This window comes from Embiotoca jacksoni, unplaced genomic scaffold (assembly GCF_022577435.1).
Source record: "Embiotoca jacksoni isolate LCO1_2020_lvr unplaced genomic scaffold, fEmbJac1.0.p SCAF_2, whole genome shotgun sequence".
In the NCBI taxonomy this organism is placed as follows: domain Eukaryota; kingdom Metazoa; phylum Chordata; class Actinopteri; family Embiotocidae; genus Embiotoca; species Embiotoca jacksoni.
The window spans coordinates 19,126,650-19,147,256 of NW_027185340.1; the positions used below are offsets into that span (position 1 = coordinate 19,126,650).

The 20,607-nt window shown below is 45.6% G+C and overlaps 3 protein-coding genes across 5 annotated transcripts in view; 1 reads left to right on the plus strand and 2 right to left on the minus strand.

Moving 5' to 3' along the window:
• ftcdnl1 (formiminotransferase cyclodeaminase N-terminal like 1) overlaps positions 1-2,521 on the minus strand; it is a 77,380-nt gene extending 74,859 nt beyond the window's left edge. Inside the window, exons 1-2 of one of the 3 annotated variants that reach the window (XM_069154928.1) lie at positions 2,425-2,521; positions 61-179 (exon numbers count right to left, since the gene is read on the minus strand). In XM_069154928.1, the coding sequence (XP_069011029.1) occupies positions 61-175 (115 nt within the window). In that variant the 5' untranslated portion in view covers positions 176-179; positions 2,425-2,521. Of the gene's footprint in view, positions 1-60; positions 1,205-2,417 lie in introns of all 3 variants that reach the window. The other 2 variants (XM_069154927.1, XM_069154929.1) reach the window with 2 other exon arrangements.
• Positions 2,416-6,210, plus strand: cunh2orf69 (chromosome unknown C2orf69 homolog). Its single transcript, XM_069154931.1, has 3 exons — positions 2,416-2,653; positions 4,365-4,594; positions 4,729-6,210. The coding sequence occupies exons 1-3, from the start codon at positions 2,420-2,422 to the stop codon at positions 5,204-5,206; spliced, it is 942 nt and encodes a 313-aa protein (XP_069011032.1). The 5' UTR covers positions 2,416-2,419; the 3' UTR covers positions 5,207-6,210.
• A 4,514-nt stretch (positions 6,211-10,724) lies between these two features.
• On the minus strand, positions 10,725-20,430 carry stk17b (serine/threonine kinase 17b (apoptosis-inducing)). The gene is made up of 7 exons (XM_069154930.1): positions 19,878-20,430; positions 16,473-16,685; positions 15,104-15,242; positions 13,453-13,579; positions 13,056-13,104; positions 12,067-12,246; positions 10,725-11,421 (listed from the first exon to the last, which is right to left on the minus strand). The coding sequence occupies exons 1-7, from the start codon at positions 19,997-19,999 to the stop codon at positions 11,181-11,183; spliced, it is 1,071 nt and encodes a 356-aa protein (XP_069011031.1). The 5' UTR covers positions 20,000-20,430; the 3' UTR covers positions 10,725-11,180.
• Between the last annotated feature and the right edge of the window lie 177 nt (positions 20,431-20,607).

The window sequence follows — 20,607 nt, forward strand, 5'->3', positions numbered from 1 at the left end:
CGACACGGTGTCTGGTGACCACAGATTGTAAATAACGGGACGTCTGCACGTTCAACTTGCCTTCAGTGTTGTACAGAGCCGCCTTGGCCACAGTCTCCACCAGGTCTGTCCTGCGAGCCTCGGAGACGTTGAGGAGACACGCCACCAGCTGTCTGCCCAAAGAACCGGAGGCCATGTTCCTGCAGCAGCAACGAGACCGAAGAGTCTGACGTGATCGAAACGTGAAGTGCGCCGACGGGAAGACGAAGACAAATGGAACTTTTAAAACGACAACGAGTTCAACACGTTAAGAGGTTTGCTTCGACAGAGTAAAGCGTACTCGGTCGGATGTATCCAGCAACTTAAAGCAAAGTTCAAATAGACCCGGTGGTGGAATGTAACCGAACACGTTCACTCAAGAACGACTTCAAGGTACTCGTACTTTACTTGAGTATTTCCGTTCCATGCAGCCTCGTACTTCCACTACATCCCAGAGGCAAAGATTGTACTTTTTACTTCTTTACGTTTGTTTGACTGCTTGTGAAAGTGAACCCATCGACTACACTTTTAATACTTTAACTACATTTCACTGATAACACTGTTACATACTTTTACTTAAGTAAGATTTTAAATGCAGGACTTTTACTGGTAGCAGGGTATTTTCACTGTGTTTGTAGTACTGCTTAAGGAAAGGATCTGAATACTTCTTCCATCTGTATATATTGCTGAATAAATGCAATGACTTTGTGACTGCTGGCTTTATAAATCTGCTGCACTTACTGTTCTAGATTTTACATGACGCGTGTCGCTTGCAGACATTAGATCGAGTCATTTTAAACTACACATCATTATTTTATTTTTTTTCCCTTTTTGTTGGAGTTGCATCTTCGCATTCAAGTTATTCATCGTGAGCATTTGTGTAAATACCTATTTTATATGAAGTAGATTCTTCCACTGAAAGCATGGCTACTATTAAACCATTCAGTTCAAAATGAATGGTCGTCTTTAATGATGATGCCATCTACAGACAGGCTGTGGAGCTGCCTTTTAACACAACTTGTACTGCAGCGTGAGAATACTTTTGTCTGGTGACCTCAAATCCCAGTGAAGCATCAAATACGAAGGCTCTGACATGATCTCCTGTGAATATAAACTGCTGCAGTTTATGAGTCCAGGTTACCTTTCAGCAGATTAGGACGTCTCCTAATGTCCAGACCGGATCTGACTGCAATCATTCACGTATTTTAATAGTTTATAAAAAAAATAAAAAAAGGATTATTAAACTGTGCAGTGCCGCTTCATATCCGTCTGTGCGGTCACACGACAGGTTCAAAGTCCAACCTGTGTAAACTAACATACATCTGTGGCACGCGAGTCCAAAACTGTGGCAGCAGCTGACAGGTCAGTTACTTTCAGCACTGACATGCGCAGTGTGTTCTCTGACTCTGCAGACCGCGGAGGGCAATAAGCACAATTCACTGAATAATGCGCGTGAAACGCACACAGCAGTGCACACATCATTTGGCGTCGTTTGCTGCACGTCCAGATCCACGGACGTGTGCGCGCGCAGAGTTTTGTATGTTTGGCTAAAGTTCAGAGAGCAACGGAGCAAGATGGTTCCCTCCTGGTGGCTTTTATATAAAGTCAACCCACTTCTGTCTTTTATGAATGCCACATAAATGAATGTTAACATGCCACACAAGTAGCCTAAACAAAACAAAATACATCAAAGAAACGTTTTAAGTAAATGACTGACCGTATGATAAAATAATCTACTTGAATGGATGCTGAAATTAAAAATAAATAAATACATTAGATCGTCTATATTTATTTAGTCCAGATAACAGCCTGTTGAAATACATGATTATTGTTTTTATATCTGTATAGTCCCATTAATATTAAGTTACCATAAACTTTTCCTTTTGCATCTGTACGTTTAGTTTTTTGCCCTCGACTCACTGAACTCGTTGACCAACTAGTCGAAAACGGAAGGAAACGGGAGTGAATCATCTCGCTAACACAACACGCATCTCTGGAGCCGGACATATTGGACATGCGCAGAACGCTCGCTCCCGGAGGTAACCGTGCTCGGCGGGTTTTTGATAAACAGCGCCTCTTTGTGGACAAAGAAGACCCTAAAACTGTCGACATTTTAACAAACAGTATTGTTTTATACCAATTCTGTGACAATATGACGCGGGCAGCGGCTGAAGGCGGCGTGCGGTGATACGTGTTCGCACTTCATACGGCTCCCCGGGCCTCGTTTCAGCCGTTAGCCGCTGTCGTCAGATGACCGAGCTGTCATGGCGTCACCGCGCAGACACAGAAAACGCCAAATCATGTTCTCATTTTAAGAGTCCGCTCCACCCGTCCGAGCAGCTGCCGCGGCCTTCACTTTGAACAGCTATAGCTAAAAAAAAACAACCACAAAAACAAACCGATGACCTCCTTAACGGCGACGTCCCGCGAGGAGCCCGGGGCGGCCGACGAGGACGCGCGCGCGGGGAGCTCGCGGCGGCGGAGGCTGCAGAGGCTGCACGCGGTACCCGGATACGTCCCGAGCCGAGTGAACGACCTGCTGCTGCTGCCGCCGGACACGGACGGTCCGAGCGGGCCGGAGGCCCAGGAGAGGGGCGGCAACAGACACGTGGTGTTCTTCCACGGGGACATCCAGGTGAGTGAGCAGGACGGAGGGAACCTCAGCAGATTCAATTAATACACTTCAATTAATAACTTCAGTCGCGTGAAGCTTCTTTTATATCGTCTTATATTAAGTCTTTAAAGGTGCGTTATGTAAGACTTGTGTTACGTTTTTTTTTTCTTTCCTTTCATGTCGACGTTTCTTTTTATTTTAGAGGTATTTACACAAATGTGTTACGTGTGAGTTTTCTTATGACAAAATAAAACTGAATATTTTGTACGAGCTGATAACCAGTCAAGTAAAATATTTGGGTTTTAAGTTACGGAGCGGATTCTAGAAATCACATATATCAAAGGAGCGATATGTAAGATACACAAGAGATGTTTTCTGTACGATCTGCTGCGCTCACAAATCAATTTAAATGATCTTTAGAATATGAATAAATTAAGTTTTTAACATTATGTCAAAGACATGTGCATTTTATATTTAATATTTTTTTTACTGCTATTTTATTGCTTTTTATTATTCTATTATTATCTTATTGCTTCCTGTATGCTGCTGCAGCGAAATTTTTTTCCAAACAAAAATAAAGTAACTACCTCTACCTACATATTATGCACTGAAGTCCTGCTGCGTCTTGTAATACCGCCCTTCACCTCAAGGGGCTCCACAAACTGCACCCAGCACAAAAAGAAGCAGCAGAATGGACATTTCCGTCCCGAGTCCATTAACTCTTTGTCCTCGTCTGCAGCTCGTCAGACAGCTGGGCGGCGACGGTGACGCTCCCGTGGACATGAAATGAATCGGGTCTTTGTGTTCGGTCTGACAGCAGCTGAGAAAACGCCGCTGATGAAACTCGTGAAGTGTGTCGGATTTAATCGCTCATCAGACCGGGACACAGAAAACATGTTCAATTCAGATCGCGGACAGAAACACTGAATAACTCCAACTAACGTGTTTGCCTTTTTTTTGTTGTTGTTTGTTTTTAATCCTTTGTTTTAATTTGTTTATGTTTGTAGGTTCAATAACAGCCGAAGCCAGATAGATCTAACAACTTAAACGTGTGTTTCTGCAGCATAACGCAGTGATAATGTCAGAAATCAGGAAAGAGGAAAAGTTGAATTTCTTTGATAACTTACTTTACAAAATAATAATAAAAAAGAAGCTGTATAAGATCTTACAACCTTTTTCCCAAGAGCCTACAAGTGTTACAAATATTGGAGGGAAAAAGGGGGCGGGGCTCCACATGCTGTAGGTATTAAACTATTTATCTTTTTACAACTTCTACAAACTTCTGTCATCTCCTCTTTTGAACTTGGATCACGTAAATGTTTGTCTCGGCCTCAGATGAGCTGAGGAGCACAACGTTTGTGGTTTGGTTTTTTTACAGTCTGGATCGTGCAAACGGTTTATTTTTTATTTTTGGCTAGACGTGTCGGATAAAGTGATTTAAAAAAAATAATCTTTTTTTAAAGAAATGTCACTATTTTAAGCTTTGACGGTGCAAATGATTAGTTCAAGGACCCTCAGACATTCGGAAACCGGGCAATAAAATGTCTGTTTTTACAGTTTCTGGCTGATGTCATTTCGGAGGGTTGTGAGACTCGGTAAAGTAAAACTGAAAGATTTCAGGACGCGTGTTGAACGAATCTCCTCTTCGGTTGTTTCTTCAGTGTGTAAAAGTTGCCGGTCGCGGCTTTAAACTCGTTCTCTCCGTCTTCTCGCTGCTCGCTGCTCGCTGCAGAGCTTCCAGGAGGACATGGCTGTGCAGCCCGAGGCGGCCCAGTGGCTCTGCTGGAGTCTGGAGCAGGTCGCCTTCACGCTGGGCCGCCGCTTCCCCGACAGACACGTGTGGGTGGTGAGAGCCTCCCGCATGTACCTGCACAAGTTCAGCTGCTACCACAACTTCGTGGAGAGCAACATGTTCGGGGCGCCGGAGCACTCGGCCGACTTCGGAGCATTTCGCCACCTCAGGTTTGGTTTTCCTCTTCGATCCGTCAACTGTTAGAAAATATCTGCCGGTGCCGGTTGATCTTTTTTTTTTTTTTAAAGTCTTCAAGACGTTCTGTTGTCCTCGGACCGGTTCTGAGCCCGGTTTCTCCCCGCAGGGCCCTGCTGAGCCACGGCATGGAGCGAGCCGGCCTCCGGGACCCCCTGCGGCCACAGGGAGGCGCCGACAGCATCCCCGCGGGCTTCTCCCTGACGCTGGTGGGCTTCAGCAAAGGCTGCGTGGTCCTGAACCAGATGGCGTACGAGCTGGCGGGCGCCCGCCACGACCCGCAGATGGCGCCGTTCGTCCGACGCGTCTCCGACATGTTCTGGCTGGACGGAGGGCACCCGGGCGGCAGCGAGACCTGGGTGACGGACAAGCGGGTGCTGAAGGAGCTGGCGGCCAGCGGCGTGTCGGTCCACGCCCACGTGACGCCGTACGAGGTGTGCGACCCCATGCGGGCCTGGGTGGGCCGCGAGCACGCGCGCTTCATCGGGGCGCTGGAGGAGTTCGGCGCCTGTCCGAGCAAGAAGCTGCACTTCGAGGACGAGCCGGCCTCCATCGAGAACCACTTCAGGGTCATCAGGGAGTTCTGAGGCTTTTGTGTCTTATTCGCTGGCTTTACCTCAAACCTTTAGTGATTTAAGGGCTCAGAAACACAGAAAGAGTCTTCGGTGTTGTTCTTTATTTTAACGGCTAAATGCACTTAACCTGAGGAGGGATGCTCTTCCTCCTCCTCCTCCTCTTCCTCTCTGTGGCTCTGAGCAGGCGGGTATGAGAAATGGACGACGGGTAATTCTGCCAGCCAGCGTCTTCCTTCGAATGTCCTTCAGACCAAATGTAACGTTTGACATTTGTCTTTGTGTTGCCGCGGCGACGTCGATGTAAAAACACAAAAAGATTCGTGTCGTTTTTTTTTTTTTTTCTTCCTGTAACTTTGCTGCTAACTTTTAAATTGAACGTATGTTTTGGTAAAGTCGAGCAGCTTCTTACATCCACATCCTCCTCCTACCTGCACTTATGTTGAGCTACTTTGAGACTCGTGAATGTCTGAACGTCATCAGCTGACCTCTCGGTTGGTTGTATTTCAAGCGAAGTCTCCGATCAGAGAGTTTAAAAATGGATGTTTCGTTCCTTCAGCTTAAATCTCCTCCAGGATGTTCGATGAACTTTTATCTATTTAAATGCAAAAAAAAAAAAAAAAAAAAGAAGAAGAGAAACAAGACAAACCAAAATGTTTTTTTTTTTTTGTTTAAATCGCTGCCACGACAACAGAAACCTGCTCATCACATGTAAGTGTTATTGTAACACAATCGCACCTCAAACTTCCTTCAGCTGATGCTCTGCAGCTTTTGATCCTAACGCACGATGTTTCTGGATCATCAGTCAGCTGCTGTTCAAGAAAAAACAAAAAACAGAATCTCACGTTCTTTCACTTTTTTTGTTTTGCAATAACTTGTTTCACGATAAACTTTTCTTCTCGTCACTTTTTCTCGTTAAATATTAACAGATTGATTTGATCTTTTCCTCAAAACATGTTTTTTTCATTTTTGTTCCGAATCGACCAGATAATCTTTTGAATGAAAATGTTTCACCTGCAGTTTTTTGTTTTGTTTGTTGTCGTGCCAACGGAAAGTTAATTTCCTGTTCTGGTGGTGGCGGACGTCTCCTCCGTCCGACCGCAGGAATATAAAAATACTCGCCAGTCGTCGTGTCAGTAAATCGAGCGTCTTGTTGAGATCGGACCGCTGACGGCAGCGTGCGTATTAATCTGTAACCGGCGTCGACGCTGATCCTTCTGCTGAATGTAACTTCAAAATCATTCCATGAGGTTTACTTCCTGCTGAGAGTCCACAGCTGGACAGATGTTCGCTTCGTTAAACCGCTCATGCGCCGTTTCAAACCGTCTGCTGACCGAGTCCCTTCGTCCAGTAACCGAGTCCATCGAGGACATCAACGCGTTGCGATCGCACCAATAATCGCAAATCAAATAATCTCCTTAATATTTGCGTGATTAGGCAATTTTGCTAAATTCCCGCGATATTTTTTGCAAAAGCTTGTCATCAACAGAAGCTTTACTGAAAAGTATTAACGTCATGAAGAAGCCTTTCTAAAGAAAACGTGCTCTAACAACAGAAAAGACTCTTGATTTTAAACCGGCGTTGTTCTCTCCGTCATCGTCGCCAACGAAACAGAAGTGACGGGGTTTGTGTGGTCTTCAAATTAAAATGATCGAATTAAATGCTTATTATCAGAGGAAGCGATTACGTATTACTGTATGTTAAATTAGTCGTATACACACTTTAAGTTGGAAGAGCCTGGACTTAGTGGAAACGCACTCGATGTTGAATTGTTGTTAAGCAAACAAAAAGAAGTGAACATCTAACGCTCTTATTTTGACAGCAGATGTCTCCTTCCTGTTTCTATATTCGTCAGATTGTCTGTTTTGTAAAGCTGCTTCAACTTTATGATTTTTGTTTTGGTCATTTTTAGCCACACGATCCTCTTAAGTTCAATAAATAGATAAAAAAACAAAAAATCAGAACCAAAACATTTCTGTGATGTGCAGCATGATTATGATCAAATGAAGTGATTACATATTCATTCCTTTATCAGGTTGTGCTTAAAGATACTGAATGTTTTTCCCTCGACTTGCTATTTTTTTTTTTTTTTTTCAAATTCCCGCCAAAATCAGTCTCCTAAAACTCCACAAAACACGTCGCAATTTCTGAGAAAATCCCCGACGATATGAAACGTTTAGGGTCACAACGTTCTGTGTAGAACCAGCAGGTGGCATCAGTGTGGAAAACTAAAACTACCGTGAGGTGAAGAAGAAGAAGAAGAAGAAGAAGAAGAAGACATGAAAAATACTCCAGGACATATTTTCTACAATCTTTAATGAGCTTTTTCAGTTTGCTTTGTGATGCCTACATATTAGCCTGCAGCTGATCAGAATACAAACAGATTATGTCTTTCTCTTTCTTTTTTTTTTTTAGTCATTTCAAACGCAATCAGAATGCTCATATTAAAAAAAAAAAGAAAATATTACATATAAAATGCAAAAAAAGAGGTACATCTCTGGAACATTTATTTGTGCTTGTGGCTGGTTTGACTCGAACCTACAGAATCTTTCAGTCTCAACAAACAGGAATGTCGGGTGACATCAGCGAAGATGACGGCCGGAGCTGAGCACCTCCTGCTCTGACAATGAGCTCACACACGCACACGCACACACACACACACACACACACACGCACACGCACACACACACACAGCGAGACACTAGCTGCTGATAATAACAGCACAATGGCTGCAACAAGCTCAACATTAAGTCATCTTCGAGTGACACCAACAAAGGCAGCAAACACGAGCCGCGTGTTCGTCATCCGGCAAAGTGAGATCTATGACATCATCACCGCAACGCAAAACAAGTCCTTCTGCTCCGCACGACTTCCATCTTTCCAAAGTGTATTTTTACAGACGGCTTCGCCTGCTTCTGAGAACAGACGGCGTGTCGAGATTCCTTGAGACGCCGTCACCTGTTTGAGGAGGTATTTGCAAAGATTCAAGCTTATTTCCTTCAACAGGAAGAGATACCGCAGCTTCTACGATCACCTGACGATCTAACAGAGATGATAATGTTTTACAGTGTGCTCCAGTTTCCGAGGCCGACGGCGTGGCGGTGGCTGGATAGACGCCCGTCTGCCCACACAGAGGCCATTGTGCCAGCTGGGTGATGACAACCAACAGATGCGTCGCACTCCAGGAAGCTTCAAGAGGCTCCCGGAGGCTTCAAGAGGCTCCCAGGAGGCTTCAAGAGGCTCCCAGGAGGCTTCAAGAGGCTCCCAGGAGGCTTCAAGAGGCTCCCGGAAGCTTCAAGAAGCTCCCGGAAGCTTCAAGAGGCTCCCGGAGGCTTCAAGAGGCTCCAGGAAGCTTCAAGAGGCTCCCGGAGGCTTCAAGAGGCTCCCGGAGGCTTCAAGAGGCTCCCAGGAGGCTTCAAGAGGCTCCCGGAAGCTTCAAGAGGCTCCCGGAAGCTTCAAGAGGCTCCCGGAGGCTTCAAGAGGCTCCCGGAGGCTTCAAGAGGCTCCCAGGAAGCTTCAAGAGGCTCCCAGGAGGCTTCAAGAGGCTCCCAGGAGGCTTCAAGAGGCTCCCAGGAGGCTTCAAGAGGCTCCCGGAAGCTTCAAGAGGCTCCCGGAAGCTTCAAGAGGCTCCCGGAAGCTTCAAGAGGCTCCCAGGAGGCTTCAAGAGGCTCCCGGAAGCTTCAAGAAGCTCCCGGAAGCTTCAAGAGGCTCCCGGAGGCTTCAAGAGGCTCCCAGGAGGCTTCAAGAGGCTCCCAGGAGGCTTCAAGAGGCTCCCGGAAGCTTCAAGAGGCTCCCAGGAGGCTTCAAGAGGCTCCCGGAAGCTTCAAGAGGCTCCCGGAGGCTTCAAGAGGCTCCCGGAGGCTTCAAGAGGCTCCCGGAGGCTTCAAGAGGCTCCCGGAGGCTTCAAGAGGCTCCCAGGAAGCTTCAAGAGGCTCCCGGAGGCTTCAAGAGGCTCCCGGAAGCTTCAAGAGGCTCCCGGAGGCTTCAAGAGGCTCCCGGAGGCTTCAAGAGGCTCCCGGAAGCTTCAAGAGGCTCCCGGAGGCTTCAAGAGGCTCCCAGGAGGCTTCAAGAGGCTCCCGGAAGCTTCAAGAGGCTCCCGGAGGCTTCAAGAGGCTCCCGGAGGCTTCAAGAGGCTCCCAGGAGGCTTCAAGAGGCTCCCGGAAGCTTCAAGAGGCTCCCGGAGGCTTCAAGAGGCTCCCAGGAGGCTTCAAGAGGCTCCCGGAAGCTTCAAGAGGCTCCCAGGAGGCTTCAAGAGGCTCCCAGGAGGCTTCAAGAGGCTCCCAGGAGGCTTCAAGAGGCTCCCGGAAGCTTCAAGAGGCTCCCGGAGGCTTCAAGAGGCTCCCGGAGGCTTCAAGAGGCTCCCGGAGGCTTCAAGAGGCTCCCGGAAGCTTCAAGAGGCTCCCGGAGGCTTCAAGAGGCTCCCGGAGGCTTCAAGAGGCTCCCGGAGGCTTCAAGAGGCTTCGACAACGATACGGATCAATGTTTTCCCACTAGTCTGCCAGCGACGCACTTTCGGTGAGGTTTAGTTTTCGAATAGCACCTCGTGTTTCACATTATACACCGATTCTCATCTTCCTTCCCTCAAACTTTACAGTGAAATCACCATCCCTACTTTCTCAGAACCAACGGACCCAAACTATTCCTTTAAACGCTTCCTTCAACTTCGACACATTTCCACTTCCATCCGAGAAGTTTAATCAACTTCTTCTCGTCTAACAACCATCGCCCTCGCCTCTCTTTACGTCCCAGTACCACCTCCAAACAAACCCTCGCCTCCATCTTCCAGTACTTTTACATCTGATTAATCACTACACTGAAACCACAACAGCACGGTGTCGTTTTAAATAACATCTAAATCACCTGTTTCTCCGCCACCGTGATCAACACTTCCAAATATAAGACACGTGAGATCATTATTTACATAAAAATATGAAGTAGAAGTCCAGCACATAAATAATAATAATAATAATAAGAATAGGACTATAAGAATAAACATTAAGAGAACAAAACAAAGTTGAGCAGAGAGAGAGCAGCTCGGCCCTGAGATGAGAATAACCAGGAACAGATCAAGTTCAGGGGCTTCTACTGGGACACACACACACACACACACACACACACACACACACTTATGATTCATACTCATGAAGTAAGTCCTAAAGTTTTTTGAAGAAGTCCCGGTGAGGAAATCATTTGAGTAAATCGGGGCGTGTGAACGACCGTTTACTTCTGGTTTGAAGTTGCGATCTAATCGTGTCAGGACGAAATGAACACTCAGATTGGAGCCCAGAAAGTTTCACAACAACCTAAATACAAGATTAACACTAAATCCGGGAGCCTTTCTGTTCTTTTTAAGGGGCTACAGTTATGTTATTAAATGATTTCTCTGAAACCCTGAGCTAAATTCAAACCGCAAGTGGAGGAAGAGGACTTATTTTTTTTTTTACATGAAAAAGGCAAAAGTGTGAGGAATGTGATGTGCTGGTGACTCTGCTGGTTCAATTTAAAGTCCAAGTGAAAGAAGCGTGTTTTTATCTCCAGCTCTGAATCATAACGATCATTATTTCCTCATTGCGGACGAGCTTATCTCCAGTTCTGCCGACGGGCGACAGAACAGTGACTCAGCACGTCACTCCTTAAGGCAGAGATCTGAAACGCACAAGAAGCATTTGCATAGATTTCCCTGGAAACCCTCCACAGTAGCCTTCATCATCATCATCATCATCATCATCATCATCATCACGACACCATCAGGGACGACAACACCCTCAGATCAGAGTGGGTCTGTGAGAAGGAATTAAATAGTGGAGGTTAAGGACATTAGAGGCGTGTGTGCAGGACGGTGGCTGGTTATCTTTGGTTCGGTGGTCTGACAGCTGACCAGTTAAACTAAGTGCCAGCAGGTTTTCCGGAGGCTCAAAACAATGTAAAAGCTCGGAGGAAGAAGTGGACGCTGCTGCAACCGCTTTCTCCCCGTTTTTTTTTTACGTGTTCAGAAGTCACCGTCTCCCGCAGCGAGCGGCTCCTCGTCGAAGCGGAACCTCTTGGCGTGAGAGTGGGGCGCCTCCAGGAAGTTCTCCTTGTCCTCGGGGTCCTCGGGCGGGGCGGCCCACTTGGTGCCGCAGCTCCTCTCGCGGGAGGAGCGGGTGGAGGCCGGGTCGGGGCTCAGGCACAGCTGCTGCTGCTGCCACAGCCAGGGGTGACTCATACACTCCGCAGCGCTGGGCCGGTCCCTGGAGGCACAACATGGCATCCAACCGTTAAGACATCCAACATGAGACATCCAACCGTTACACACCCAACATTACGTCCAACATTAGACTTCCAAGTTAGACATCCAACATTAGACCTCAAACAATTAGACGTCCGATACTTGTTATTATACTTCATGCTTCACCTATCAGTGGTTTTAATGTTGTAAGTAAGTAAAGTTTATTTAATAAAGCACCTTTCACAGAACAAGGTCACAAAGTGCTTCACAACAACAGACCATAAAAATAGAAGCACTGTTATCAGGCCCAGTTGGATTTATATCCTGTGAGAACATCAAGTAAAGCGTGTATTAAAAGCAGCAGGAGGAAGATGGTTCTCAATCATTTCCAGGATGTTCTTCCTGACATTAATGTGATGTGATGTGATTGGAACCGAGCAGCAGCAGCAGCTTCATTGGCTCAGGAATGTGCTCTGCTGGCTGATCTGTGGGAATCCTTCACACGCCGGCGGCGCTGCTCTCAAATAAAACATGAGGCGTTATTACGGGTCGCGTCGCGGGAAAAAAACACCCCTCGTCCTTTTGTTCACGCCTCCGCGCTGACGTTCCTCTCTCGCTTCAATCAAAATAAATCATCTGCCTGCGTTCCCACCCGGCCTGTACTCACTCGGGCGCTTTGACCAGCAGCTTGCGGATGAAGTCCACGGAGAGCTCCGACACCCTGGAGAAGGTCTCGCGGCTGTAGTCCAAGTTGACCTGGGACACGTTCAGGTACGTCTCTTGCTTGTCGTCCCCGGCAAACGGAGACTCGCCCGTCACCAGCATGTAGGCGATGACGCCGACGCTCCTGAAGAACACGCGGTCAAAACAAGCGGGACTCATTAACAGAGCAGATTAAACCATTTCATAAAAACGGCAATAAAATATGTCACGTTTTTATCATTTTGGCCTCCAAATGCATGTTAGAATAAACATCAAAATGAATACCCAATGTGTAAACAGTGTTGCAGGACAATGGGTTTGCGATACCACACGATACAATATACTTTATTATCACCACGGGGACCTTATTATTGCGCTGGTGTTGCTGCATTGGCCACATTTTAGACGTCGCATAACAGCATTCATAAAAAAAAAAAAAAATATATATATATATATATATATATATATGTGTGTGTGCGCCACAGAGGAAAAAAGTCAGTAAAAAAATGACTTAAAATTACACACATAACTTCAGTCAGCGTATTACACGATATGAGATCCAACAAATCATATAAAAATGGAAATTACAGTCCAACACTTTTGTCGTATTGCACAAGTGAGGCTACACTTAATAGCTTAAAAACGATATCGCGCAAACTTGCTGACAACCAGAATATTTCACGGCCGGTCTGTGTTTATGTACGACATGTTGCATAGTCGAACAATCCATTCAACAGCTTACATATTCCTCATATTGCGCCGTTGCTGTTTATTTAAAGCTGCGTGAAACATCACTTCTGTGTACAAAACCATCAAACTGTCTTTTAAATCTCCACAAATGAGGAACACGGGGCATCCTTTTCTCTTTTATAATTTCCCGCTGAAAACAAATCCCACAGCTGTGCAATATATTGACAAAGTGATCGATTTCTATTTTGCACCGGGTGAACTCACCACATGTCGGACGCCGTGGTGATCGGCTCATAATTGAGGATCTCTGGAGCTGAACATGAAAGGAAAATAAGAAAAGTCAGCTGTCAGTAAAAGATAAAAGAAGTGGGCGTAATTTCCCTTTTCATGTCAGGGCTCGTGATGTTTTCTTCCTCCGTGAGATCACGTGTTTCAGGTGTGGTTTTGTTATGACAGTGATTTTCTATCTGGAATGAACAACAGGTCTGGTAATTATTACAAAACTTGTGCAGCAGTGATGTATTCAAAAGGCAGATCTTCTATCTATAAGTGTGCAACGTTCAGTAGTGGTGATAATAAGAGTTTAAGAGTTCCTCATTAACCACTTTACTGGCTGTGATGTTAGAGAAGTGAAAACGTGTTTTTCTGAACGTCACCTTACCCACGTACTCCGGTGTGCCAAGGATCTCTCTGAGCTCTCCGACCGCGCCCAGTCTGCGAGCCAGGCCAAAGTCAACGATCTTTATGTCTCCTGGAGGGGACAGGCTGGTCAGGAGGATGTTCTGGGGCTGAGACACAACGAGAGGAAACGCGCTGTGAAAATCACGAGAGCTGCAAAGATGAGACTTAACTTTTTACTGTTCACTAGGGATGGCACAACATTTTTTAAAAAAATACTCGAACAGTCTTTATAATATAAATAAATCTAGTAGTATTTGCGACAAACATTCTTCCTCATTTCCCCTGTTTTTCACTAGCGTTTGCTTGTAATGTGTTACTCCCGTCAGAAGGTGGCAGTAATGCGTCTAAAAGCTGTTCTGCCAGCCGCCGTTAAACAACGTAAGGAGAAGAACACGTTGCTACCAGGTCAAAGTGTCTTTCATAAAGGGATCGGATGCGACGGCGCCGTAGACTATAGAAAAGGGGACGCAGCTTCCGGTTCTGAAAAGTTAGGTGGATGTAGAAGTGCATTAAGATGCAATACCACCGAGTGCCACTAGAGATTCGCTCCAAAAAGCCTCGGGTTAAATAAGCTTAAAAAAAAAAAAGAAGCTGTTTTTTGGGGGCGTGTCTGTTTGATTGACAGGCCTGTGGTGCAGTCAGGTTACAGCTATCGGTGGGTGGGACGTAGTATCGCCGGGTTTCCAATCAGATCAAGTCAGATCCACCACTTGCTCCACCCCCCCCCCCCCCCCCCAGTTCGCCCAAATATGGTCACTTCCTCCGAACCCCTCCAAACTAGCAAGATGGCGCCGGACAAAATCCAAACTCATAACGATCGTCCACAAACCAACGGGTGATGTCACTATTGGTTGCCGCACAAACTCTGCAGGTAAAGCCAGCATGCAAGTTTTCCAAAGCTAAACCCCGACGTTGGAGAACAATGATCAATAATCACTGGCCAGACGAAGTGAGTTTGATGTCCGACGTGCAGCACAAACAAATCAAATAGTCAATCTTTAATCAAATAGTTCAGAGCGATTGTCTAAAATACATTTTGTTTGAAATACCCATCCCTAATGTTTACCACTGCTCACACTCACATCTATTTAAGTTGTGGACACACATTGACCCTTTCACACTGTATAAACACTACTATTATGTTGTTGCATCGTTCTCTACAGGAGCGGCTGAGAACATACAGTCCTGCTTCAATTTGTTTACATTAGTTTTGAGGTCAAAGTGTTTCTGAAAATTATCATCATCTCTGTTGAAACCACCTGCTCGTGTAAACCTCCCAGTTCTGCTGATATTTAAATCACTATTATAAAGTCTGAAACATGCGGATCCACCTCCACACCCCGGTGACAGATTAAAGTTGTTTAAAATGATTCTTTATTTTTCACGTTGTGCTGCTCAGCTTTCCCACTTTGCCCGAGCTGCCGGCTGTTTCCACCTATAATCTCAGCTCTGGGTTGAACTGTCAGTCAAACAGGAAGTTGGGGTTTTGAGTGCTCTTAAAAAAAAACCAATTTTTTAAAAACAAAAACAAGGGGAATAGCGAGCATTTAAGGATGAGGGAACATTTAGAAACAGATTTCCTCCAGCTACATTCACATGTGTGATTGTATCGTGTGTTTGCGTGCGAGGACCTTCAGGTCTAAGTGGACCAGGTTGCTCTGGTGGAGGTGGTGGACGCCCTCCAGCGTCTGCCGGATCAGACGGGTGATCTGGGCCTCCGGCAGCAGCTCCTCAGACACGCAGTGGTCAAATATCTCTCCACCCGCCGCACTGGGAGAAAAAGGAAACACAATCACACTGTAAATACACACAACACACACACACACACACACACACACAAATGTCCAAGGCGAGTTGAGTACTGGGAAATTTAGGGTCATTTGATGCCGTCTGTGTGTGCGGGACGTTCCCACATGAGGAACAGAAATATACTGTATTCGTGGACTGCAGGGTGACCCGCTGGTTTCAGAGGTCAAAGTGTTATTGAGCAATAAAGGAACACCCTTCCTGCTTTCTCACTGTAAAGCAATAAAGGTACAAAAGACACAGTGACACTTTAAAACTGTGTCCAACCTGTGTCACGCACACACACGCGCACACACACACACACACACACACACACACACACACACACACACACACACACACACACCTGAGCCTTAGTTTCACTATTCTTTTGGTTTGTTTTTTGTTGTTTGGATTCTTGGTTGTAATCCTTTTCTAAGTTTTATGTTTGTTCTATTCCGAGTACCAATATTTAAGGTGGAGAGAAATTTAGTTTTCTGTATTCTTGAATTGTATTTTGTTGAGTTGTCTATAAAAAAAAAAAAAAATTAAAAATAAATAAATACATGCACACACACAGCTGTAAAAATTAAATTTTTTTTAAAAAAGGTTGGGGGGGAAAAACATAAATTCAACATTCGACGTTTCGGTTAAGTCACATGTCTAATGTCCGATTAATCTTTTTCCTTTGAGCCGTCCAGACTTTCTTACATTAGCAGAGTGGTTTCACACCGTCTTTGCTCTCAGGAAGGGATTGACGTGTCTCCAACAAGTATTAAAGGTGCGTCAAGGAAATCAGACCGATTCACTTTGAGGTGACTCCACGGGATCTTAATCTCACATGGAGTTTCTGTTTTGACTTTACAAAGAGACAAAGATGAGTTTCATGTTAACCTGAGGTCGGGACTGAGATCTGTGGATCTGCAGTTTGAGCTCAGACTGTACAGTAATCTTTTCACCGGGCTTTCGGTCTTCGGAAGAATCCTGATAAACCTGTTATGAAGAATGAGCTGTTTGGCATTACATGAAAAAGCAGTTCATGTGGCAGCTCCTTAAGACCGGGCAAACAGGACTTTGTCCTCACGCGGGCAGGATCACACTGCTGATTCATGCATGTATATTCAGTCAGTGTTCGAGAGGTTAACAGATGAATCAAATAAAAACAGGAAACGGGGTGAAGGAACATGTTCGTTACGGCCTTTGCTGCGAACTCACTATTCCAGCACCAGGACGATGTCGTGATCCGTCTCGTAGGCGGCGTGCAGGCTGACCACGCGGGCGTTGTTACGGGCCGTCTCCAGGACGGCCATCTCGTGGATGACTTCGGCCCGGCAGTCGCGGCCTCTCCTCCTCTTTCGTAGGAACTTGGCAGCGAACACTTTCCCCGTGGCCTTCTCCACGCAGCGCTTCACCACCGCAAACTTCCCCCTGGGGGGGGGAAAGACAGAGAAACGGACCAACGGCCAATCAGACACAAAGACCAGCTTCATTCGATCTTTACGAAATAAAATAACCTTCAGGGAAACCACAGCTGATTTTATTCACCTTTAAGAAGACAGGCTGTTCTCGGACACATTTTATTTACTACTTCCACAATAAAACACAATCCATAATAGTGATTAATATATTGCCCAGCCTTTAAGACCAACAGCTCTTTGTAAGCGACAGCAGCATCGGGATAATAGTAACATACAAACAGTACTGGCAGGTTGTGCGTGTTATCTAATGCCAGTACATTTCCAACAGCTTGGCGTTAACGCTGCTTCCACGTCTGCTGACTGTTTATGGTATTTAAGTCATTAAATATCATATCACAGATATTTAATCTCTGTTGTGAGGACGAAACAAGCGGCTACGTGCTGCTAGAGTTAAATGTCAAAACTCGATGACGAATGAACCTTAAAAGCAACAACATCAAAATGACAAAAAAGCAAACAGTGCTTGTGTGTTGTTCGTGACATATAACACACACGTGAGCCTGTGGTCTAAGCTCATCTTCTTTTCTGCAACTGAACAAGAAGTTCAGCAGGTTAGAAGGAAAACCTTTATCACAAATAAATAAACAAACAGTCCAGAGGAGAGAGAGACCTCCGTCCCCCTCATGATGGAAACACGTTGGCATTCAGCCGGCGTCTTATGCAATTAGTTGAAACGAAAACAATCAAATCCAAAAATAACAGCTGTACAAAAAGCCAAGAGCGGTATGAAGGTTACAGACCCAGAAGGACTTCTCTTAAATAATAGAACAATAGCGCTCAACTCTCCAAACTCCTCGGTGGCAACAGCATCGCTGTTAGAGGTCACGTTTTCATGCAGGTTTATCATTTGGTACACAAAATTTAAACTGCAAGGATTAATGGACAGAAAATTATTTGCCAACCGTTTTGATAATCGATTTGTCGTTTATTACTGAAAAAAAGACACGCTGTTCTCTGATTCCAGCCGCTTCAATATGAATATTTTCTGGTACCTTAAATCCTCCATAACAATATGCTGTATATCTGTTGGTTGTGACTGTTGGTCGGGACAAAACAAAAACAACTTACGGCTGCTCTGGGAAACACTGCGCAACTTTTTTTCACCATTTTAAAAGACCAAGAAAAATAATGAAAAGATGAATCGATCACGAAAATAATTGTCATTAGCAGCAAACACCAAAAAGATCTGACTTTGTTAACTCTGGGATTATTTTTTTGCTATCATTTATAAACCAACCAAAATAAATCTTCATCACGTTCATTGTACAGCTCGTCTTTAATGCGAGTTCAATTTTCACACTCCTTTTAGCTCTGGTTTGGTCTCCACCAACACCGGCCGATTCTTTCATCTTGTGGCCAGGCAGGTAGCAGCCGTTTGTTTTTGCTGCCTCCAAGCTTTAAAAAGAGCTTCTGAGGCTCAGCCACAAAGTAAATGTTCGCACTATAAAACCAAAACGACGAGCAAAATCAAAATGCAAAGCAGAGCGTTTCTCCTTCCAACCCCGAGACTGGCCTCCTCTCAGATTACAGTCATTTCAATCTGTGTTATTACATTAAATACTGACAGATGCGTCTTTGACCGATACTATAAACAATAGACAGCACATGCAGTCATAATAAATATTACTGAAAGTTTCTGGCTGACAAAGAAGAAAAAAAAAAAAGGAGATAGTGTCGTTTGTTCACTGTAGCAGGCCACTGTCGGTAAGCCTCAAAGTCAAAAGAAGAAGTAGAAGACTTTAAGCCTAATGTGATTGCACTGATCATGTTTCGGGGGAGATTTCACCTCGACTTCCTGTTTTGACGAGTCACAAACAAGTAAGCAAACAGAAGTGGTCAGGGCTATTTCTTCTTTCTAAAGTCTGGTTTCCACATGTGCTCGTTTCCTTCCTGCTGCGGGATTACACAGCGCACGGTGTGACACACGGCTTCGAACACACCTCACGGCACCGAGGCTATGAACCACCCACCGCCAGCGGTTGCCATGGCTCACACACACAAACACACACAAACACACACACACACACACACACACACACACACACACACACACAGAGAGAGCCCAAACACATGACAAAGGTCTAACTGTAGCACGATGAAGTCAGGTCCCCGGCACGGACAGCCTGGTGTGTATTTACAGTGCTGAGCGCTGACAGTCCAGAGTCCAAACGCCCTCAAACACGAGTGCGGCGAGTTCGATCTGAAGCAGACGGAGGGAAGATTTCTCCGTTGAGAGCATTATTGCACACTTTCTTTAACAGCGCACATTTGTGGGCAAACTACAGAAAAGAGTCCTCATGCATGAATGTATTTGTTAACTTTGAAAATGAAAAAAAAAATGACCTCAGCTGGTGGAGACACGGGTGCAGCCGTCTCTTGGTGGGACACCGAGACGCTGCAGTCGGGTAATTTCAGAAAGTGACATCACGTCGTTGTAATGGAGCCTTTAAGTCAGGAAAAGACAACAACTATGCAGGCTTTCCCCTCCCGTCACAACAAATAGGTGCAGCGCTCGAGCATTTCCTCAACGCACCGAGACCACTGCAGCTTCACCATAAGGAACTGTCATGGCAGATATTTAAATCCATATTGTAACAATGACAGTCCAAAATTACGTGAAATTGCGTAGTTTTTTAGTCAAATAACAGCCCACCACCCTCACAGCACACCAGCCTTTAATAGACCTGAAGAAAACACAGAAATATCTCAAATGTAAATATCTTGTCTATATCACAATATGGTATAATATTGATAGTGTCCCATAGGGCTAGGCAATATATACACATATATATTTATATATATTTAGTTTTTAATGTTGTTTTAGTCTGAAATAAAGTTTTTTTTTAATTTAATTAAATTCAAAGGAGCAAACAACGAAATTATAAGCAATACGGACCTGAGGATGTAATATGTTAGTAAAGATGGATCGATAAAGGACCCAGAAAAGTACTTCAGTGTTTCATGAAAGGTTTGTGTTGCACTTTGTTGGACTTTGTAGTGTTAATAACTAAAGAAGAGGTGATCCCGTAAGATGGGTCACTGAAACAGCTGGTTGTCAACACTCATGTTTCGCCCCATTAAACCGTGTCCATGTGGTGAAGTGCTGGCGGTAGGTCGGTGAACGGGAGACCGGTGTGCTCACCTCCCCAGCTCCCGGGTGACTTCGTACACACTTTCCATCGGCTCCGTGCTGATCGCGGTCTGGGTCTCCCCGAGCAGCCCGGCGGGGAGCCCGCCGCGACTGTCCAGCCGCCTCCGAGACATCGCGCCCTCCTCCCTCCCTCCCTCCCTCCCTCCGTCGGCAGGTCAAGTGAAGTCGGCTGGATCCCGAGCGAGACGCTTAATAAATGAGACGGACGGTCCAGCTAAGTTCAGCGGCTCGTCCCCGGTCAGCGCTGCCCGGTCCGCGGCATCTACATGTCCGTGTTAGCCGTTAGCTCCCGGTTGGTCGCGCTGAAGCCGCTTCGCCGAGTCCGGTTAGCTCAACTTGCCGCTAAAGTTAGCTCGACGGTAACGTCGCCGGTTTAAAAGTGACTTAAAACGACTTTCCCCGGCTTAACTAAAGAGGAGCGGCTACTCTACGGAAACCTGCACCTCCGGAGTTATCCACACTGCCGCGGCGGGCGACGAAGAGCCAGCACGGTGACTTCATCCGCGGAGCTCGCGATCATTTCTACATCCTTCGGTTTGACACTTTCTCGACACGTCACTACAGAGCGCATGCGCAATAAGTGCTTCCGTTTTTTTGTTGTTTTTTTCCACATTTGAAATGTGGATGAAGTTTTCAGACGTTGTTGCATTGCAGCCTTTTTATGTCCAAGAAAAGAAGGACAAACATTTAAAAAAAAATATCAAAATTATGAGATAGCCAA